Raw genomic sequence first — 24,452 nt, forward strand, 5'->3', positions numbered from 1 at the left:
TATACTACTGTTGGACTAACTTTCCTTCCGAATACCCCAAACTCTTTGGCTATTTCATTCCCCACCCTACCAAAATGATCCCTCTTAAACTTCCCATAATCCCAGCTTTCCTGCAACACTGCTTTTATAGGATGGGAATCTCTATGTCCTTGCAAATTAGCCCAATAATTTGCCTGTAACTGTTTCCTTCTCATCTCCAATGGCATTTCTCCCAGATCTACTTGTAGAGCAGACACTGGTGTTGATTTAAAAGCCCCACTAAATCCGTAAAGCCCGTGCCTGAATTACATCCAGCTTCTTTAAAAGAGAAGCCGCTGCTGATCCATATACTATGCTACCAGGCTAAAGACAGCCAAGTCAGAATATTATGCCAACTTAATAAACACACATTCAAACAGACCCCAAGTACTCTTCAAAACAATAAATTCCATATTAAACCCTGTTGCCTCTGCTGCCACCACTCCCACTCCCGACGTAGACACCTGTGAGAAATGTAAAACTTTTTTCACAGACAAAATTACCAACATTAGGGCACTCATTCTACCTCCAACCTCATACTCTACTACATTACACCTGTCAGAGAGTCAATTTCAGAACGTCCTGCCTGTGTCATCTTCTCTTCTGTCGGAGGTGGTTTCCCACCTAAAGCCCACCTCCTGCCCCTCCGACACTATTCCCTCCCGCCTGTTCAAGGACGTCTACACCACCATCTGCCCCCTCATCATGGCTATTATAACTAGCAGTTTAGAAACAGGAGTTGTCCTTGTCCCACATATTTTTAAGCACGCCACTATCCACCCACTACTGAAAAAACCTGGCCTTGACCCCAATGAACCCAATAACTATAGACCCATCTCTAAGCTACCTTTTATTTCCAAAATCCTTGAAAAAATTGTTTTCTCACAGATCTCCTCATACCTAAATGCTTTTACCATGCTGGACAAATTCCAATCCGGTTTTAGAATTTTACATAGCACAGAATCGGCATTACTAAAAGCTCACAATGACATTCTTTTAACAGTCGATAATGGATACTGCGCTATTTTAGTTCTTCTTGACCTCAGTGCCGCTTTTGACACAATTGACCATGCCACGCTTTTAAAACGTCTGGAGGATGTAGTTGGTTTTAAGGGCACAATTTTAAAATGGTTCGCCTCTTACCTGAAAGATAGGACTTTTAATGTACAAATTGGAATCTCCTCCTCATCCTCGGCCCGATCACCTGTGGCATCCCTCAAGGATCAATTTTAGGACCTCTACTTTTTTCCTTATATATGCTACCACTTGGCACCATCTTCCAAAAGTACAATATCCCCTACCACTGTTATGCGGACGACACACAATTTTACATACCAGCCACACCCAACAACACCAGCTCAATCACCAATCTTTTACACTGCCTGGAGGACATTAAAAACTGGATGGCAACTAACTACCTCCAGTTAAATGAAAATAAAACTGATGTAATTATATTCGGCCCTCAAACCTCAACCACCTGTCTCACCCAAGCACTCGGCCCTCTCCAACCAAATTTTAACAGTTCAATAAAAAATCTAGGCGTCTTTTTTGATACAAACCTTAATTTTAATAAACAAATTAGTACTGTTGTAAAGGGTAGTTTTTATCAGCTCAGAACCATTGCCAAATTAAAACCCATTTTAACACACACAGATCTTGTCACTTCAACACATGCTTTTATCACCTCTCGTTTAGATTACTGTAATTCTTTATATCTGGGACTGCCCCAGTCCACCATCCACCGCCTACATATGGTCCAAAATGCTGCTGCCAGACTGATAACCGGAACAAGGAAACGGGAACACATCACCCCTGCACTGATTAACTCATTTGCTGCCAAAAACGAGGAACCCGAGAATTTCGCGATGTACCACCCTGCCACGCCCGAGGAACCCGAGAATTAAAAAAAATAAAAAAATAAAAAAAAAATCAAAACATTTTTTTGACCCCAAAACATTTAGTAGGCATGATAGCGATCGCGAAATTGCATGTTTAACCCCCATAGCAACCCCATCTTTCAAACATGGCAGCCATCTTTGTTTACATTTTAGGAAAACATAATGGCTGCTATCTCATGAATGCCTGAACGGATTTCCATTCGGATTTTTTTGTTTGAAAGCTGTGAGCAATGTGGACACACGTGGTGCATTATGTAGGCATGGAAGTCTATGGAGACAGTTTGGCATAATTAGAGTACGAAGGTATTGTTAAATGGCAGCAGATGAGTTCTCCACTGGTTACCTGTAAAGTTCAGAATAGATTTTAAAGTTCTGTTATTTGTTTTTAAAGCTCTTAACGGACTGGCCCCCTCTTACCTCTCTGACATAATAAACTATCCCCCCGCTTCTAGGTCACTCAGGTCATCCACCCAGAAACTCCTCCAAGTCCCCCCGTCAAATCTAGTAACAAAAGGTGATCGGGCTTTCTCAGTAGCCGCACCAAGACTATGGAACAATCTCCCACTTCACATAAAAGTCAGCCCCTCCACTGCAATTTTTAAATCAAATTTGAAGACCCACCTTTTTACCCTTGCTTTTAATATAGTATGATTTTATGTTTTTGTGTTGCTTGAACTGTTTTTCTTGTTTTTATTGATGTTGCTTTGGTTTCACATGTTCTGTATAATTGCTTTGAAAACTGTTTTTTTTTTTTTTTTCTTGCCTCTGGAAAGCACTTTGGGTCAACTGTTGTTGTTTTTAAATGTGCTATACAAATAAATTTGACTTGACTTGACTACCATAATCTATTATGGCTTTAATCATAGCCACATAAATGGTTTTCAATGCTGAGCAACTGGCTCCCCATTTCCTACCACTCAAACATCTCATCACATTTATTACTTATTACAGAAACCTTGTATCTCCAAGTGTCAAATATGTTGCTGTTTTATTCTCGTAAAGTAAAGCCCTGCTTCATCATACAAGACTAGTGAAAATAGCAGATCTACAAGCACACAACAGTGTGTGTGCTTGTAGATAGTCTATTTTCACTATTTTAAATCACTTTTAAAATGATAAATGCAAAACGAACGGTTTTCAATTTTCAAATGGGAAAAGTGAAGAGTCAGCTATAATTCACTCCCTGCACATGATGTCAATGGTCAGTGCATTCTGAGACCAAACAGGGAAGTGATTCTCAACCAGCGGTCTGGAGACCACCAGTGGTCCTTAAGGGGGTTCCAGGTGGTCCCCAGTTAAATGTAGAGTTGATAACTTAAGAATCTTTAACTCTTGAGAGTGTATGTATATGTACAGGTCCATTTGGTTTCATTTTAAGGTCAAAAGAGTTACAATTATTGTTAAACATCTGCATTACTTCATTTACAAGACGTCCACACAATTATAGAATGTAGAAGAATTGTTATTTTGATCTCTCCTATTGGTACCACATCAATACATCCTATTGGTACCACATCAATACATCCTATTGGTACCACATCAATACAGCAGGGAATTGTGGACAAAATCTTAATCCAACGACAACAAAATATTCTAAAGTTTTGGGTCTGGGAGGTTAAATGTCATCAAACATTTAGTCTGGTGTGATTTCAGATCAAATGTATTCTATAAGGAGGTTAGAGGCATGTTGGGGTAAAAGTGGGTACCAGGACATTGTACATCATTAAAGGCTGCTGAATCTGAAAAACATGGTACCCAAGCAACATCTTTAGTTTTTAACCTTCTAATTTGCATAACAAATTTCTTCAATGACTTCATAACAAAGCAAGCTAAACTGACAAATAAAGTGTATATACCTGTAGGCCTATCTGTTCTGAGGATCAGACAATGTGTGTTACAGTAAGTATTTCTAATGTAATTAGTGGTAAGCTTACTCCTAAATATGCAAATTAGAGGCCACCATTACAGAAAACGTTTAGTACTCAAAGGGGTCCATACGCTTCTCCTTTATTTTATCTTAAATACCTAAAATACAGATTTTGATGATCCCACGTAAAAATCCTGGGAAAAGTACACATTAATTTGGTTCCTGATGACCACAAATATATTGAAGTAAATGGATTGACATTCCATACATAGACTTTCATGGGGGTTTCTGCCTTGTATAAATCACCCCAGGAATGAGTTACAGCCAGAGAACTGGTAGGTCTGCTGACACCTGGGTCTGGTGCTGTTGAACTCTGGGATGTGAGAACCAAGACGGTGAGGGGTTCCTGGGCCGCGTTGTAGGAGACAAAGTCCCCCCAGAATATGGTTACTTAAGCTTTCACTTTAAAACACAAATTTTTAGATAATTGATATTCATTTGATTGCAGGTGTTCATGCTTGCACACTGCACACACACACACACACACACGCACACTGCACGCGCGCGCGCGCGCACACACACACACACACACACACACACACACACACACACACACACACACACACACACACACACACACACACACACCACTTGTATGCATTCATTAGGACAATGTCAGTCACCAGAAGCAAGCTTGAGTCTTAATGCAGTTAACATGAAGTTGGAAGTTGAATGGCCTCATAGGGAGAACGGGGTAAGATGAGCCACTTTTCACTTGTCCTGGAAGCAAGAATAAATGGCAGTAAAATCAAAACATCTAGATATATTTCAGAATGTCTTCTATCATTTGAAAGTATGAGTAAGCATCTATGGCAAAGGGCCATAAAAATATGAGTTGTTAAAAAATAAAGTGGTCATGTGTCTCAAACTGCCCGATGTTAAGGGTATAAGTTGATCCAAGTCAAGGGGTAAGTTGACCCACACAATATTCTTTTTTTTTTTGTGACCACATTTTTATTCATTTTCATTTTTCATTGAAAAGGGTAGCCCCCTTTTTCACATCATCGATACCATTTTCATTTCAGATACAGGTTACAGATGTAGAACATAAATACACACAATATTCTAACAGTTTAATACTGCCAATTCAAACAATGCAAACATAGATTACGTCGATAATTTAGTTAAAAGAAAACTAACAAAAAGTGTCAGGCCTTTGCCGCCTTTGCTGTTTATTATTGTTAATGTCAATAATAAAGGCAAGATACGTTAATAAAACAGTGTTTTACAGCAAACAATTACAAAACAATGATTCACAGAACTTGTCAAATGCTGATGACAACACTTGATCAAGTTTCACATGCTGTATGTTACACATTCAGTTCCTTTTCTCAGTTCACTTTTCTTACTGGAAACTTTAGGGTCAGATGATTTGTGGTTTATCTGGGTCTAGTTCCTTGTCTTTAACAAAAAAACTACTGTTGGATGGACACACGGAAAGACACACTGACGGAAGGACGGACGGAGACGGGCGGACAGGAGTGAAAATATAACTTCAACTGGTAATGTCATTATGAATTTGTGTATTTTAATGAGATTTGTACAACATTGGACAATGTTTTACTTTAGTAAGCATGGTTAAACTAGTAGGATGGTTGTCTAATTCAACTATTTTAGCCAATCTATGGTTTCCTACTTGGGCGTAGCCGTAGAAAACTGTATCTTGTCAACCATTGAGAATCCATGTGACATTATGATTGTACCGTGAGCTTCTGTTTAGCAGCACCAGACTGTCTGGGAGAAGCTTTGATCAGGTGTATCTTAAAGTTACATGATGTTTTTATTATATTAGTTTAGCTACAGTTCAAAGCATGTTTACTGCATTGCATTGTGTTATATTTTGTTTTGATAAGATACACCCTTATTTGCATGTTCACTGATTGAGATGTGTGTGTGTGTGTGTGTGTGTGTGTGTGTGTGTGTGTGTGTGTGTGTGTGTGTGTGTGTGTGTGTGTGTGTGTGTGTGTGTGTGTGTAGGCCTCTGCTCTACCATGAGTGAGTCTGTGGAGAGAGAGGAAGGGGGTGTGGCCTGTAAACAACATGAGAGGTAATATACTTGGACAGTAAAGGTACATTTACTTGAGTACTGTACTTTATTTCCTGTACTTTACTTGAGTATTTGTATTTTTGGATATTCATGTCTTTCACTCCACTACATTTCAAAGACAAATATTGTAGGCTACTTATTACTCCACTGTATTTCCAAGAAGGGAAAACTGCATTCTGATGATTTCTGTCAAAATATTCATACACTGTATTTATTCATAATGAAAAGAAAACACTGTGATTTGTATTTCTGAATACTTTCATGTTTGGTTTGGTTTTTAAATGCATGCACTTTTGAATATCTCTGCTGTCAGGCTGAAACCTCCTAACTCCAAAATGTTCATTTTCAGGAAAATGAGTTCAAGTGGAGTTAGGAGGTTTTGACCGAAGAGCTTTTTACTACTTTTCATTGGTTCAATATTATTTTAAACAACACACAGACGTAAAGGGTGTTCAATAGCATGTATTTATAAAAAAAAGAGAGGGCCAATCGGGTGGAGTTAGCTGGTTTGGCAGAAAGTGTGGAGGTTTTGTCCCAAGCACTTTTTGGTGCCATGGCATTGGTCCGAAGGTTCATTAGTCCAAAGGTTCATTAGTCCGAATCTGTTAAGAATACTATGCCTAACCCTAACCCTAACCCTAACCTCAGTAACCCTAACTAAATTCGGACTAATGAACCTTCGGACTAATGAACCTTCGGACTTATGGGCAGTCCCGGCACTTTCCATTGGTTCAATATTATTTTAACCAACACTCAGATGTAAAGGGTGTTCAATAGCCCTGATTTATGCCAAAAAATCAAAACCTTCAAAAATGGAGCTAAGAGGTTTTGGCCAGACAGTGACGATATGTCATTTAGTTGAGTGTCTCTGTTGTGGTGAAGGTCAGTCCATCAGGACAGATCATCCAGCAGTGACTCCCTGAGGAAAGGCAGGTCCTTGGATCAACTCCTTAAAACTGACTGGACCCATGGCAGGTTGGTGCAGTTCTGGGATTGTGTTGCCAGTGGTTAATAACCTGGTAAACCATCCTTTTACCATGCTAAGTGCTTAATGAGGATGGTTACCCGCCCGCCCCAACAGACAGAAACGTCCCAGGATGAATGTCAACAATAAACAGTTTAATCAAACCAAAATAGTCAGAGGGATGTGTCTTTATACAAGGAAACACCCAGCACAATAATATAGTGACTGATAGAGGGGAAATTACTGCAAATATTCATGTACTGTACACAATATAAATAGGCCTATATAAAAAAATGCAGCATCCTCCTATAACACCCAAGATAAATGATTCTATGGACTGTATGATGTTGTATCTGTGTACTCCTGTTTTACACTGTACACATCCTTTGATACATAATCGACAATTCCTAACAATAATAAACTAAATAGTGTTCATCATCTCTTTCTAGCAGGGAGCAGAAACCATCTCCTGCACCCAGCTGTGTCTCCATGAAGAGTGACAGGTCCATGGGAATACCTATTAACTTCAAACATGAACACCACTCTACTGACCAGAGGTCAGATTGTAAAACTGACAGAAAACTACTCTATTGAGCAGAGTTCATGAGGTACAATATGTAAATGGTAAACGTAATCCTATAAATAAAATACTCTTCATCATCTCTTTATTCTACCAGGAGATCAAAGTCTCCTGCACCAAGCTGCTATTACTCCATGAAGAGTGACTGGTCCATGGATCATCCTCCTACCTTCAAAGATGGACACCACTCTACTGACCTGAGGTCAGATTGTGAAACATACAGAAAACAACATTATTTAGGTGTTATCAAACAATTAATGAGCACTGGCAGAGATCATGATGTTTGATATAAATTATAAATGGTAACCGTAATCCTAATAAGCTATATCCTTCATCACCTATTTCTCATGCACCCATGCAGCTGTAGCTCCATGAAGAGTGACTTGTCCATGGGTCTTCCTTTCAACTTCAAAGATGGACACCACTCTACTGACCAGAGGTCAGAGTGTAAAACCGAATCAAGACGTTTTTTAGTTTTTGTTTTAATTTGTCACTAACTATGTTGGTATTATTATGTTTATTATGTTATCTATTATGTTAGCACAGTAATATAATCTCCATAACCTCCAAAACTTGATCAACCCCTACACCCCCACCCGTACACTTACATGTAGATCAGCCAACACAGGGATGCTGACAGAACCATCGCTAAAAACCCTAGGGCAAAAATCCACTCGTCCGATACATTTTGCCCTCCTGGGGCCAGTTGCACCACCAGAACGTAAGTTCTGCCCTAAGTTAGGGAGTAAAGTCCTTACTAGAGGCTTAGTAACTACTAGTTAGTTTGTAACTAAGTGAGTTACTAACAGGTGTTGCACCACGACTGCTTAAGGCATAACGTAACTAGTAATGCGTAGACCGTAGACTGTTCCTAAAGTAATGTATAGTCTCATAAAATGACGTCATAGCTCCCGAATCCAATGAAAACGAACTGTTTCTAGTAAGGAAATAAAGCTTGTAACGTCTTTTGTCAACAGAGACCTCCGTCTCTCCACTGGCATGTACACACAAGTCACTGATATGCGTGCACAGGGCAAGCGCATCGCTGCCCTGCAAACGGATTGTAGGCTATCACAAATTATATTGGCCTCATACATTTTCCCCCGTTGTGAAGTAACGCAGGGCAACGCATATTTGGAGACACGGGAAGAGAGCGCACCGTTCAATTCGCTGTTGTGCTGTATATGCAGTGGTTGAAAAGTACTAAAAAAAAATCCTGCAATATAGAAATACTCTATTAATAGCACACACATCGTGAGCTTGTAGATCGGCTATTTTCAAATGGCCGAAATGTATATAGGGCTTAATGTATGTTTTAAACAGATGGGTCATTGTTGAATTCATTAAATAGCCGATATAATGCTGTCTGCCACGTTAGTAGTGAAGTTGCTCTACTCCCATAGAGATAGGTTACTTAGTAAGGGCTTAGTGCTGCCCAAAGGCTGGTGTAAATATTTAGTATTTACTTACAGATACGAGTGGTGCAACAGCTGACATTTTAGTAATGCGTAAGTCTTGACTTAGAAGCCATTTACGTTACAACTAGGCTATGTTTGAACTTAGTGTGAGGTGGGGTGGTGCAACCCCGCCCTGGCCCCCAAGTTGTGGAATAAACTCCCTGTCGCACTTAGAACAACGGACTCACTCGCTAGCTTTCACCGTGGACTGAAGACTCACCTTTTCAGACTCCACCTAAACCCATAGCACTACTGAATCACTCAATGATCATACACGAGCCTAGTTAGCATTTGTTTTTAGGTTTTTTAGGACCTTTTTTTTTTCTTTACTGATTATATTGTTGTTGTTTTTTTCTAGATTGATATTCATATGCATTTGTTATATTGTTGTTGATGTTCTGACATATTATGTTGTTTATTATAGTGATGTTTTATCTGCTTATTGTAAGTCGCTTTGGATTAAAAGCGTCTGCTAAATGCCTAAACTGTAAACTGTAAAATATGTGCCACTAAGCCCAATTTCAAATAGTGAATTGCCCACTGAGCACGCCGTCTAAAAGTGGTCTAATAGTGGTATAGATTTGAAAGTATTTTAGTTGTCTAAACTTAGACTAGACGACTAATAGATGTCTAATAGTCGTCTAAATGTAGACCGTCTATATTTAGTCTAAGTTTAGACAACTAAAAAACTTTCAAATCTATACCACTATTAGACCACTTTTAGCAGCGTGCTCAGTGGGTGATATTTTTGGAAGGTTTCTTGTCAGAATATTAGTACAGTGATGTATTGATAATGAAAAGAAAATGCACTTTGTAATTTGCACCTTTGAATACTTTCATGTTTTGTTTTGTTTCTAAATGCATGCACTTTTGATTATGTCAATTGAGGACAGATCATCCAGCAGTGCCTCCCTGAGGACAAGCAGGTCCTTGGATCAACTCCTTAAATCTTGCAACCAGGAGTCTGACTGGACCCTTGGCAGGTTGGTGCAGTTTGAGGATTGTGTTGCCAGTAGAGATGCAATTTATGGCTCTTTGAAGTGAACCAGAGCCATGGATCTGGCTCACTCGTTCTCGGACGTCACATCTCTAGTTGGCAGTGGTTAATAACCTGGTAAACCATCCTTTTACCATGCTAAGTGCTTAATGAGGATGGTTACCCGCCCTCCCCAACAGACAGAAACGTCCCAGGATGAATGTCAACAATAAACAGTGGAATCAAACCAAAATACAGTCAGAGGGATGTGTCTTTATGCAAGGAAACACCCAGCAATATAATATAGTGACTGATAGAGGCTAAAATACTGGCTAAAATATTCATATACACAAAAAAAAAACATCTAAGATAAATGATTCTGTGGTCTGTACGATGTTATTATATCTGTGTACCCCCGTTTTACACCGTACACATCCTGTGATAAATAATGAACGATTCCTAACTAAAATAATCTTCATCATCTCTTTCTAGCAGGGAGCAGAAACCATCTCCTGCACCCAGCTGTGTCTCCATGAAGAGTGACAGGTCCATGGGAATACCTCATAACTTCAAACATGGACACCACTCTACTGACCAGAGGTCAGAGTGTAAAACAGACAGAAAACAACACATATTTTAGTTGTTATCAAACTCTATTGAGCAGAGTTCATGAGGTACAATAGTAAATGGTAACCGTAATCCTATAATCTTCATCCCCTCTTTCTACCAGGGTTCGTGGTCAGAGATCAAAGTCTCCTGTACCAAGCTGCTGTTACTCCAAGGAGAGTGACTGGTCCATAGATCATCCTCCTACCTTCAATGATGGACACCACTCTACTGACCTGAGGTAAAACTGACACAAAAACAACACATTTAGACTAGGTCAGATTTCCAGAAACCCCCGAGGGCAAATCTTGTTAATTGGGGTATTAAGGGGTGCTGATATTAAGGGGATATCTCTAAGATCAGTAATATTACCAGGGGTCCCCAAGCAGTAACTGATCATTACGGCCCAGAGGGTCCTGGGCTGTTCCCCTTTCCTATGTTAAAAAAAAGCTCCAGACCAAAAACACCGTCAGAGCATCAAATGTATTTTTTAGTTTAGTTTAGTTTAGTTTATTTGATCACTCACATTTTTACAAGTCATATATCCACTTAGTCATTGTTACATGTGGTCAAAAAGAATAGGCTGAAGCTGAAAGCTTGTAGAAGCCTATCCTACTTATTCAAGAAGTAAAATACAGTGATTAGTTATAGGAATGTTTGAAATTCAAGGATGCATCGGCCTCATAGCAGATATGAGAGAATAAAAAATAAATGGAAAATTAAGATAAAAAAAAACATGTTGGAAGAATTTCCATATACATCAACACTAGCAATTCAGGAATCAGAAATATGTTATAAGAGTATACGATTTTACCTTCTGGTGATAATGAAATAAATGAATAGATGAATAATCTACTTTTTTTTTACTCAAAAAAAATGTAATTAAATAAATAGAGATAAAGGAAACATGATAAAAGGATAAGTGCAATAATAATAATAATTAAAGCTGCAAGCAGCAATGACCGGGCCCTCGGAGATCTACCCACATCACAAGGGGTAAAAAAAAAAATTTTGAGAAAAAAAAAATTGAGAAAAAAAAATTTGAGGAAAAAAAAATTTGAGAAAAAAAAATTTTTGAGAAAAAAAAAATTGAGAAAAAAAATTTTTTGAGAAAAAAAAAAAAAAATTTTTGAGAAAAAAAAAATTTGAGAAAAAAAAAATTTGAGAAAAAAAAATTTGAGAAAAAAAAATTTGAGAAAAAAAAAATTTTGAGAAAAAAAAAATTGAGAAAAAAAAATTTTTGAGAAAAAAAAAAAAAAAAATTTTGAGAAAAAAAAATTTGAGAAAAAAAAAATTTGAGAAAAAAAAATTTGAGAAAAAAAAATTTGAGAAAAAAAAATTTTTGAGAAAAAAAAATTTTGAGAAAGAAAAAATTTGAGAAAAAAAAAATTGAGAAAAAAAATTTTTTGAGAAAAAAAAATGTTATGACACCAGCCGCGAGTCTGTACGACAAACGGTTCATGAGTTATAGAGGCACTTCCTGTTTGGTGAAGGGCACTTCCTGTTTGGCGAAGGAAGCGTCAATTAAGGTTAAGGACTCTTAATCAAGTCATATGATACCAGCCACAACTCTGTACGATAAACGGTTGATGAGTAACAGCCAAAAAAAGGAACAATCAAGTATGGACCAATCAGAAGAGGGGGCACTTCCTGTTTGGTGAAGGAAGCTTGACCCTTCGCCACGGGCACGCCGTTTTACGAAAACTCACGATTCGCACAACTTTTCATCGTTAAGGTGTCTTGAGTATGCCGAGCGAACTTGAAGTTGATCCGATTAACCCCCTAGGAGGAGTTCGTTAAAGTGCGACACGTGAAAGCGGCCAAAAATACACCAAAACGCCACTAATTAGTCAAAATGGCTGACTTCCTGTTTGGTTTCGGACGTGGCGCCGAGAGACTTTTTTGTGAGTCCGGACACGATACAGATGTGTACCGATTTTCGTACGTGTAGGTGAAACCGTATGGTGGGGCTTGAGGCACGAAGTTTTGTAGGGGGCGCTGTTGCGCCATTAGGCCACGCCCCCTTTTATTTTTTTTTAAATACGTACATTTTCGCCACTTGTGATGTGTGTGCAAAGTTGCGCAACTTTTTGAGTGCGTTTTGCGCCTCAAAAACGCGATTTACTTTCGGGAAAATAATAATAATAATAATAATAATCTTTGCAAATACAATAGGGTCCTCACACTGTGTGTGCTCGGGCCCTAATTAAAGCTGCAAGCAGCAATGACCGGGCCCTCGGAGATCTACCCACATCACAAGGGGTAAAAAAAAAAATTTTGAGAAAAAAAAAATTGAGAAAAAAAAATTTGAGGAAAAAAAAATTTGAGAAAAAAAAATTTTTGAGAAAAAAAAAATTGAGAAAAAAAATTTTTTGAGAAAAAAAAAAAAAAATTTTTGAGAAAAAAAAAATTTGAGAAAAAAAAAATTTGAGAAAAAAAAATTTGAGAAAAAAAAATTTGAGAAAAAAAAAATTTTGAGAAAAAAAAAATTGAGAAAAAAAAATTTTTGAGAAAAAAAAAAAAAAAATTTTGAGAAAAAAAAATTTGAGAAAAAAAAAATTTGAGAAAAAAAAATTTGAGAAAAAAAAATTTGAGAAAAAAAAATTTTTGAGAAAAAAAAATTTTGAGAAAGAAAAAATTTGAGAAAAAAAAAATTGAGAAAAAAAATTTTTTGAGAAAAAAAAATGTTATGACACCAGCCGCGAGTCTGTACGACAAACGGTTCATGAGTTATAGAGGCACTTCCTGTTTGGTGAAGGGCACTTCCTGTTTGGCGAAGGAAGCGTCAATTAAGGTTAAGGACTCTTAATCAAGTCATATGATACCAGCCACAACTCTGTACGATAAACGGTTGATGAGTAACAGCCAAAAAAAGGAACAATCAAGTATGGACCAATCAGAAGAGGGGGCACTTCCTGTTTGGTGAAGGAAGCTTGACCCTTCGCCACGGGCACGCCGTTTTACGAAAACTCACGATTCGCACAACTTTTCATCGTTAAGGTGTCTTGAGTATGCCGAGCGAACTTGAAGTTGATCCGATTAACCCCCTAGGAGGAGTTCGTTAAAGTGCGACACGTGAAAGCGGCCAAAAATACACCAAAACGCCACTAATTAGTCAAAATGGCTGACTTCCTGTTTGGTTTCGGACGTGGCGCCGAGAGACTTTTTTGTGAGTCCGGACACGATACAGATGTGTACCGATTTTCGTACGTGTAGGTGAAACCGTATGGTGGGGCTTGAGGCACGAAGTTTTGTAGGGGGCGCTGTTGCGCCATTAGGCCACGCCCCCTTTTATTTTTTTTTAAATACGTACATTTTCGCCACTTGTGATGTGTGTGCAAAGTTGCGCAACTTTTTGAGTGCGTTTTGCGCCTCAAAAACGCGATTTACTTTCGGGAAAATAATAATAATAATAATAATAATCTTTGCAAATACAATAGGGTCCTCACACTGTGTGTGCTCGGGCCCTAATAACGGAAAAGGAAACATGATAGAATGAATGTACGTTTTTTTTTTTTTTTTTTTTTTTTACTGTTTGATTCATAATAATTTAGAAGTGTTTAGGATTTAAGGATACATCAGCCTAATAGCAGGTAAGAGAAAATTAAGAAGAAAAGAGAAACAAACAGAACTAATAATATGGGTAATAATAATAATCATAAGGGTAATAATAAGTGTAATAATAAATGGAGTGAATGTAGTTTTTTTCTAGGTTTGTGTCCATGATTACACATTGTCCATGATATTTTCCAGGTTAATTCAGTTGTGGCCTCCCTTTTGTTACGCTTCAGTTCAAGTATGGTTACAGTACGTGCACATCCACTTTGGCTGGGCAAAGCCCGTGTTTTGCATTCTTTATCTGAGTCAGTTTGACATTTTTCTGTAGTAGAGTTGGCGCAGTGTTTTGGCTACAGGGTTATCAAGCGGCATGTCCTTGAGACAATGGATTTACTGTCTGTTGTATAGAAGCAGCTGTCTTGGGCACAAATGGCAGGAAGAATTAAGCACAATTCATTTGTATCTGTCCCGTTCTTTCTTGTCTTGGTCCAGGGTAGTCAAAGCTGCAAGAGTCCATTGAGTTGTACAGTCTCATGCACAGAAACTATGCAGCAATGGCAGAAAGAATAAAAACAGCAGTGTTTGTGACCATTTCAGCATCTTTCATTTGTAATTGTCCAGTTCCTTCAAATCACGTACCACTGTTATCTTGGCTGTATCACCATTAGGTTTTATCATCACTTTGCAATTTCTGCTCCAAATACCTTGAATTTTTTTCTGTTTCTTAAGGATGCGTGCCTCTCTGGCGATTTCAGCATTTTTTTTGGTTAGGTGTTCGTTAACGTAAACATCCGAACCTTTAAGCTTCATTCCTTGTCTTAAGAGTTGATCTTTGTGTTTTCTGTTTGCGAATCTCAAGAGTATAACAGGGTTTGCTGTACGATCCTTGCTCGGGAGTGTGTAGCAAGCAGCGATATGATCCTGGTCCACCACAATCTCTTTTGATTTAAAGAAATCAATGACTTGCCTTTCAATGGTTGCTTGTTCTTCTGGCGGGGTGCTGGGGCTATTGGCAGCAGCCGCCCTATAGGAGAATGGTTTAACTTTCAGCCCTGTACGATTCTTCAATCTTCAATTCTTCAATCTTTTGATCTCTTTCCTTGACCGTCGCCTTCAAAGCCAAGACCTCCTTCATCAGGTCAGACTGATGTTGGGTCATCAAATCCGTTATTTTGGTCATTCCCTCAGCCTGAAGGCTGAGTGAGGTCTTTATTTCTTCGATATCCTTTTTCGTCATTTTGTCCTTTAGTTATTCGATTTGGCCCTGCAGTGAGTTTTCACCACAAGTGGCCTTGAGCTTGTAGGAGCTATTGTGCTATGCGACCGTCTCTGTCACTGTCTCAGTCTCGAAGTAAGCACAAAGCAGAATCCTTTCCAAGTCAAGGAGCAGCGGTTCTACTCTGAGTCTCTCACAGATGACTGAACTCCTGATCCTATTTCTTAGGGAGAGGCAGACTACCTAAACTAATTTCTGCCGATTGCATCCGTGATCTTATTCTATTGGTTTTGAGTCGTGGAAATGTGTCCAGATATCTGAATATATGTATAGTTTGTAACTCAAATTTTGCTTCTGTGGGGTCCCTGGAACTAAATATTTTGAGATGGGGTCTGTGGCCAAATACATATCATTTTGGGGGTCTTTCATATGAAAAGGTTTGAGCACCACTGACATAGAAAGATTTGAAATATTCAAAGGCTTGCACAAATTTTCATGATTTTTCAACTATAGCAGATCTACAAGCTCGAGCTTGTATATCTGCTATTTTTGGAGCTGTGTGGAACACAAGCTCCCTATACGTGGCCGTGTGTGTGGGTCTGTCTCCGTCCGTGTCTGTCTGTCTGTCTGTCTGTATGTAGCCTGCAGTAACCTTTTCTGACCACACATGTTAAGGGAGGGGCGCTGTTGCACACACACACACACACACACACACACACACACACACACACACACACACACACACACACACACACACACACACAGCTCCACTTCGAACAGAGGTTCGATTTTTTAATAGTTAAAGCACAAAATAACGCATAATAAATGGGTTAAACCCCTCCCCCTATGGGGCCCACAGTGAATCCTTGTACCCAGGGCCCAGAGTTTGGTGTGACACCCCTGGTGACGGGAAATGGGTTTGTAACAAGAGAGACTAAATCACCAATACAACACTGTTATGAGGAATTATAAATGGGTTTGTAACAAGAGAGACTAAATCACCAATACAACACTGTTATGAGGAATTATAAATGGGTTTGTAACAAGAGAGACTAAATCACCAATACAACACTGTTATGAGGAATTATAAATGGGTTTGTAACAAGAGAGACTAAATCACCAATACAACACTGTTATGAGGAATTATAAATGGGTTTGTAACAAGAGAGACTAAATCACCAATACAACACTGTTATGAGGAATTATAAATGGGTTTGTAACAAGAGAGACTAAATCACCAATACAACACTGTTATGAGGTATTATAAATGGGTGTGTAACAAGAGAGACTAAATCACCAATACAACACTGTTATGAGGAATTATAAATGGGTTTGTAACAAGAGAGACTAAATCACCAATACAACACTGTTATGAGGAATTATAAATGGGTTTGTAACAAGAGAGACTAAATCACCAATACAACACTGTTATGAGGAATTATAAATGGGTTTGTAACAAGAGAGACTAAATCACCAATACAACACTGTTATGAGGAATTATAAATGGGTTTGTAACAAGCGAGACTAAATCACCAATACAACACTGTTATGAGGAATTATAAATGGGTTTGTAACAAGAGAGACTAAATCACCAATACAACACTGTTATGAGGAATTATAAATGGGTTTGTAACAAGAGAGACTAAATCACCAATACAACACTGTTATGAGGAATTATAAATGGGTTTGTAACAAGAGAGACTAAATCACCAATACAACACTGTCATGAGGAATTATAAATGGGTTTGTAACAAGAGAGACTAAATCACCAATACAACACTGTTATGAGGTATTATAAATGGGTTTGTAACAAGAGAGACTAAATCACCAATACAACACTGTTATGAGGAATTATAAATGGGTTTGTAACAAGAGAGACTAAATCACCAATACAACACTGTTATGAGGAATTATAAATGGGTTTGTAACAAGAGAGACTAAATCACCAATACAACACTGTTATGAGGAATTATAAATGGGTTTGTAACAAGAGAGACTAAATCACCAATACAACACTGTCATGAGGAATTATAAATGTTTGTAACAAGAGAGACTAAATCACCAATACAACACTGTTATGAGGAATTATAAATGGGTTTGTAACATGTAACAAGAGAGACTAAATCACCAATACAACACTGTTATGAGGAATTATAAATGGGTTTGTAACAAGAGGGACTAAATCACCAATACAACACTGTTATGAGGAATTATAAATGGGTTTGTAACAAGAGAGACTAAATCACCAATACAACACTGTTATGAGGAATTATAAATGGGTTTGTAACAAGAGAGACTAAATCACCAATACAACACTGTTATGAGGAATTATAAATGGGTTTGTAACAAGAGAGACTAAATCACCAATACAACACTGTCATGAGGAATTATAAACGTTAAAGGGCCTACACCATGCTTTTAAAACTATATTTTTTGTATAAATATATGCTCAAAATTGAGTCTTAGACAGGACTTAATCCCCAACAAACACCCTGACCATTCCTCTTGTTTCTTATAGCTGTGCTATAATTAGGCTCTGCAGCTGCAATACCAAAACGGCCTTTGTTTGCTCAGTGGCGCATCTAGTGGGGTTTTTCCACCCTCCCCCCCTCTCCTCTCCAACGTTGACAAAACAAATAATGTTAATATTGGGCCAATACAAAAATAGGATAATGTTGCAGCTCTGATTATAGCCTACTGTAGACCCATGTTGTATGATATAAGCCTACTGTCAAATGACACAGGGCGACCGTTGCTAGACCAGACATTAGAGAACGTTAATCTACATTAGACAATCAACCCCACCCGCATTGTATTTATGTATAATGTATAAAAATGTATGAAATTTAACAGCCCATAAACCAGGCTATATTCTTTTCTTCACTGCATACTACGTATCACTCACGGTAGAACAATGTTTATTTTGGCGATAATGAACCGGACATCATAGCCTAGTATAGAACAGTGGTTCCCAAGCGGGTCGAGCGACCAGACCGAGCGTAGGTGCCCGACGTAGGTGCACCGTCTCGGGATGCGCTCCCGGGGCTCGCAGCCCGAGACGGTGCACCTACGTCGGGCACCTACGCTCGGTCTGGTCGCTCGACCCGCTCCTCTTCCTCCTGGTTGGAGCGTTTTCATCTGCAGCGCAGCGGGCAGCAGCGGCCCCGTATATCCGTGGATAGTGAGAGGAGAGGCGGGGTGTGGAGCTCTTTCTAGCCGGGGACAGTGATAGAAGAGGCGGCGTGTTTAAGCTCTCTATAGCCGGCGGATACGATAGTGAAGGGAGGACCGGGGTGTTTTAGCTCACTCTAGCCGCGGACAGTGACAGAAGAGGCGGGCTGTGAAGCTCTCTCAAGCCGGGGACAGGGAGGGGAAAACCGGGGGTGGGACAGCGATAGGAGAGGCGGTGTTCGCGCCGCTTGCAGTGTTGTGGACAATCGAGCGGCTCCGCCTGGAGTGTCAACTCTCAGAACAGCACTGTTCTGAGAACCCGTGGAAAGCTTTTCCTCTCTGTCTGCCCAAAACCAGAGAAAGACACAATGGTCAGAAATAGGACTTTGTGAGGATAGAAGGTGCCAGTGGGACCCCCAAAAAAGGTTTTAAAATAGAAAAAGTGAAAATTCATGGTTTAGGTCCTTTAACCGTAATCCTAATACATTAACAACTTGGGAGCCGAACTCGTTCAGTGACGAGTTAAGGCCACTAGGTGTCCCCCTGCCAAAAGGAGTTATCTCGTCGACAGACGAGGCAACATAGGGTTAACTGTACGTGCCTGCAGCTGCCCTCTGAATGACCCGAGTCCATTACGTCACCCCGCAGCAGGCGGGGAGACAGAGGGGGAGAAAATGCGGAGGCAGTTTACATTGCTTTACATTATCCTCTGAAACATAAGAAGGGCTTTATCTATGAATGAGATGAAAACAACGCCAGGGAAGCAGAGATCTGATTGTTTTCACGGCGACACTATAACGCGATGGTCGGCTCCCGTTTGGATTTTAGTTTTGCGAGCTTTTGTAAACAAAGGCTATATCTTCCTCAATCGTCAGCGGACACCCACGTGCACACGCACGAAGCTTCCGAGGCACTTCAAAATAAAGCGTGAGTGAATGATGGCAGCAGCAACAGCTAGAAATGTTATAAACCTGAGCAGCCCATGTGTTAAAAATCCTTCATCATCATCATCTTTCTCCCAGGGTTCCTGAGCAGAGATCATCTCCTGTACCCAGCTGTGACTCCATGGATCAAACACATCTGGTGAGTCAGTTTACAACAGATTGGTTGATGTGAACCCGTTGGGTGTGGCCTCCAGTAAATACATTCAGTATGGATGTGGTATGAGAGTGTAGTAGACAGACAGCTGGAAGGAACACACACACACACACACACACACACACACACACACACACACACACACACACACACTTACTGTAAGTCGCGCTGGATGAGCACTAGATATCAAACAGATATCAAAATAATTGATCGTTTTAACCGATCATTTATTAAATGTGAAGCTGAAAAAGCCCTTTGTGATGACGAAGGCTGAAGATTCAGTGTTTTTTCTGAAGCTTTACAATTTGGAAACATTATGAATACAAATATAAAATGTTGATATTATATAAATTATATTATTTATAACCCTGCAAATATCGGATATCAGCCATCATTTCATGATTGTGCATCACTAGTGTCTGCTAAATGCCTACATGTTAATGGTAAATATGAAATGAATGTAATGTTTTGAACTCTTGTGTTTATTGTTCTACAGAATATTGAAATGTATTATTGTGCATTAGGATGGTTTTCTGGAGGAAGAGAGGAAGTTCCCCATGGATCTGAAGAAGAGAATCAACAGGAAGCTGCAGGAGGATCTGAAACCATCACAGAAAGAGTCTGACCAGAAGATCAAAGAGCAGCAGGTATTTTTATTTGTCCTAAAGTCATTAATAAAAAAATAAAAGTAAAGTATTATGAACTTAATGTTTATCTAATTCACCTGTTCCTAACGTTGGGGCTGGTGACCACCAGGGTTACAAATGGCCCTTACAGGTCTGTAACTGTAACTGAGTGTACAAATGGAACCAAATGGACCCTTTACAGCTTTATTTAACAGAGATTTAAATACATTAGATTACATGTGGGTCCAACTGGTGGTCCTTGAAATCTACGACATTGAGAATCACTGAAGAGCAATAAGTACTGTAAGAGTAAATGATGATTATCACACATTAACATATAATATCATTGATTTGAAAGGCTCGTATTAAAGAACTGGAGGAAGAACAAGATGAAGCAAAAACGTCCAACAGAAACAAAGAGCTCGCTAAACCTTCCCTTGCACTAAAAAAAACACCAGCTGTAGGAGGAGCTGTACTAGCCGCCGCCCTCGTCCTATACATATTCTTAGCCATAATCCTAGTCCAAACATACAGTCAGAAGACTGCTGTGTTGAAGAAGGTGGGTGATGCTGAGCTGAGGAGGATCCAGCAATATGAGGTAGATGTGACTCTGGATCCTGATACAGCATATCCCAGCCTCATCCTGTCTGAGGATGGAAAACAAGTGACTACTGTCCCAAATAACACAGAGAGATTCTATCCAGCTCTCGGTGTCTTAGGAAAACAAAGCTTCTCCTCAGGAAGGTTTTACTATGAGGTTCAGGTTAAAGGGAAGACTAAGTGGACTCTAGGAGTGGCCAGAGAGTCCATCAACAGGAAGAGAAGCATCACACTGACCCCCAACAATGGTTACTGGACTATATGGTTGAGGAATGGACGTTACAAGGCCCTTGCTGAACCTTCTGTCCTCCTCCCTGTAAGAGAGGAGCTCCAGACAGTGGGAGTGTTTGTGGATTATGAGGAGGGTCTGGTCTCCTTTTATGATGTGGAGGCCAGAGTTCATCTCTACTCTTTCACTGGCTGCTCCTTCATTGAGAAACTCTATCCATTCTTCTGTCCTGAGCCTAATGATGATGGCAGAAACTCTGCTCCTCTGATCATCTCTCCTGTTAGTATGGCCTATGATGCTAAGCTGAGGAGGATCCAGCAATATGCAGTGGATGTGACTCTGGATCCTGATACAGCAAATCCCTTCCTCATCCTGTCTGATGATGGAAAACAAACAAGTACTGTCCCAGACAACAAAGAGAGATTCTCTTATGTCGTTGTCTTAGGAAAACAAAGCTTCTCATCAGGAAGGTTTTACTATGAGGTTCAGGTTAAAGGGAAGACTGGCTGGGATCTAGGAGTGGCCAGAGAGTCCATCAACAGGAAGGAAGACATCACACTGAACCCCAACAATGGTTTCTGGACCATAGGATTGTGGAATGGAAATGAGTACTGGGCTTTCGCTGACCCTGATGTCCTCCTCCCTGTAAGAGAGGAGCTCCAGACAGTGGGAGTGTTTGTGGATTATGAGGAGGGTCTGGTCTCCTTTTATGATGTGGAGGCCAGAGTTCATCTCTACTCTTTCACTGGCTGCTCCTTCACTGAGAAACTCTATCCATACTTCAGTCCTTATCTTAATGATGATGGCACAAACTCTGCTCCTCTGATCATCTCTCCTGTTAGTATGGCCTAAATTTGATATCACAATACTTTTTATTAGATTTTATTTTTATATGATTTTTATTGTATTTTCTATGACACCATCACAGATCATGTCAGGAAAATCATACACATATTGTATAATATTCATACACTAGCCTCCCAACATGTATAACACCCGGGATTTGAACCCAGGTCTTCCGCATAAAAGTCCAATATCTTAACCCCTAGACCAAAGGGACATCCCTATGGACCAGGGGAGATATTAGAGTGTTGAGACCATCAGGCTGAGACAGTGAGTCTCTCTGCTACACATGCACACTACACTAAATAAACACCATACACACAATGGGAAAAACTAAAACTATACAACAACTAAAAGCAGACAAACTATTACAGCAATGAAAACACAACAAACAGACAAACATCACAGGGAGAAGAGTAGGTGTGCAGACAGCAGAATGGGAGGCTGCTGCAGGTCTGTCTGCCTTGAAGGGTGATACTGTATGTCCTGTGTGCTAGGAGACGCCTGGCCAATGACTCTTGACTAAAATAGTCTTATATTCATGCACTGTATAAAATAATTATTGTTCTTGACCTGTACAGAACTGTGTGTGAGCATGACGTAAGCCGTTCTACAATTTAAAAAAATACATTTTCAAATAGAGAAGATAACAGATCTACAAGCTCACATGTCACAGATGTATATTTGTTTTAAACTGTATTAAAATAAGAGTGAAATAGTTTAACTCCTTGAACATCTTGATGATAGAATCCTTTCTCTGTAAATATACCTTGTGATTCTACTGAGCTTTATTACTATATGTTTTGTATTGTATTATTATATGTACTGATGAATTGAGTACAATGGACCACAATGGAAACAAGATCCCTGAGGCTGTTTGTGTTATCCTTTGAATCATAACCTTTGACTGTACTGTTAATAATGATGTTAATGAAGGATCCAATCAATCCATTTGGTGTCTTTAGATGTTATATACTATTATATATACTCTATATTCAACACTAATATAATGCTATAAGGAAACCTGAGGTTGTCTGTCCTTCTGATTGTGTTTTTATTAGTGTGGTTGGGCAACTATAGTACTTGTCCAACTTTCTTTCTCTCTCTCTCTAACCCATAAGTGTCCATTTAGTTCCTAACTATCATTTAGCTTGGGACCTCCTGGAACTTCCTCAAGGACCCCTGGGGGTCCCTAGACCCCACTTTGAGAACCAATGTATTAAAGTATGCAGACATATACACTCAACCTGTGGGCCCCAAATGAATGATTTGAAAGATAACGTAACGCACCTTCATATCTTATCTCAGGTATGTAAACATGTAGATCATTAGTTAGTGTTGTTTCCCTTTTATTAACAATAACAATAGTCTTCGCTTATTTTTTTAGCCTTTGCTCAATTTCAGCCATCTCACTTTTTTCTCTCTTAATAAAGTTTTTTACATGCAAACTCACCACAGAAAGGCCCTATCACCAACCCCACCTAGGGTGTGGGTGCTGATGACGCGGGTGGAGGAACACGCCCCCAACGCCCACAGCTTCCCCCGGCGGGAGTCGAACCCAGGACCTTCTAGCTGTGAGGCGAAGTGCTAACCACTGCACCACCGTGCCCCCCAAAGTTGTTTATTTTGTTTTGTTTTGTAAAATGACTTTGGGTTCCATGAAAAGCTAAATAAGTCTGATGGACGAAAATGAATATCACCCACTTTTTAAACATCAGTAAACATGTACAGACTGTCCACCAGATGTTTAAACAAGAGTGCTGTGTGTGTGTGTGTGTGTGTGTGTGTGTGTGTGTGTGTGTGTGTGTGTGTGTGTGTGTGTATGTGTGTGTGTGTGTGTGTGTGTGTGTGTGTGTGTGTGTGTGTGTGTGTGTGTTTGAGTGTGCGCGTGTGCGCGTGTGTATGTGTGAGATTCGTAACATTATTTCACACAATTAATCAAATAGACTCAAGCCATCCACGATCCTGGTGAATCATGAAGATAAAACCTCTGATTCTGTGAAAATAAAATGAATAAATGAACACATTTTTGATTATATGATAAACTACATTTAATAAATACCCCGTTTTCAACGTTTTCTTTTCACAGCATCAACTGTAGATTTAGATTATGTATTAATATATGCATTATTGCTATTTGCTATGTCCATTAATTGAATACCAAGGCCTTCTGACGTAAACAAGACCGTAAAAGGATTTATTTGGGATGTTCCTTTTAGGCAGGGTGTTTAACTGTACTTGTACTGTACTACATTTTTCATTGTATTGACAAATATTAGGAATAGGAATGGACGTTACAAGGCCCTTGCTGAACCTTCTGTCCTCCTCCCTGTAAGAGAGGAGCTCCAGACAGTGGGAGTGTTTGTGGATTATGAGGAGGGTCTGGTCTCCTTTTATGATGTGGAGGCCAGAGTTCATCTCTACTCTTTCACTGGCTGCTCCTTCATTGAGAAACTCTATCCATTCTTCTGTCCTGAGCCTAATGATGATGGCAGAAACTCTGCTCCTCTGATCATCTCTCCTGTTAGTATGGCCTATGATGCTAAGCTGAGGAGGATCCAGCAATATGCAGTGGATGTGACTCTGGATCCTGATACAGCAAATCCCTTCCTCATCCTGTCTGATGATGGAAAACAAA

General features: G+C 39.4%; 2 protein-coding genes across 2 annotated transcripts; both read left to right on the forward strand.

The window, feature by feature from the left end:
• Positions 1–5,260: 5,260 nt before the first annotated feature.
• On the forward strand, positions 5,261–8,631 carry LOC308291812 (uncharacterized protein; the record flags this gene model as incomplete). Its single annotated transcript, XM_080733943.1, has 7 exons — positions 5,261–5,345; positions 5,821–5,890; positions 6,773–6,865; positions 7,304–7,411; positions 7,532–7,636; positions 7,796–7,873; positions 8,625–8,631. Exons 2-7 carry the CDS (start codon positions 5,835–5,837, stop codon positions 8,629–8,631), a joined length of 447 nt encoding a protein of 148 aa, XP_080590069.1. The 5' UTR covers positions 5,261–5,345; positions 5,821–5,834.
• Positions 8,632–10,536: 1,905 nt separating this feature from the next.
• LOC308291813 (uncharacterized protein) lies at positions 10,537–22,634 on the forward strand (the record flags this gene model as incomplete). Its single annotated transcript, XM_080733944.1, has 6 exons — positions 10,537–10,541; positions 10,598–10,714; positions 19,441–19,501; positions 20,041–20,163; positions 20,501–21,822; positions 22,167–22,634. Coding segments are annotated over 6 exons (1,629 nt in total). The 3' UTR covers positions 22,168–22,634.
• Positions 22,635–24,452: the final 1,818 nt, after the last annotated feature.

The sequence above is a fragment of the Nannobrachium achirus genome, assembly GCF_963921795.1.
Source record: "Nannobrachium achirus genome assembly, chromosome: 9".
Lineage (NCBI taxonomy): Eukaryota > Metazoa > Chordata > Actinopteri > Myctophiformes > Myctophidae > Nannobrachium > Nannobrachium achirus.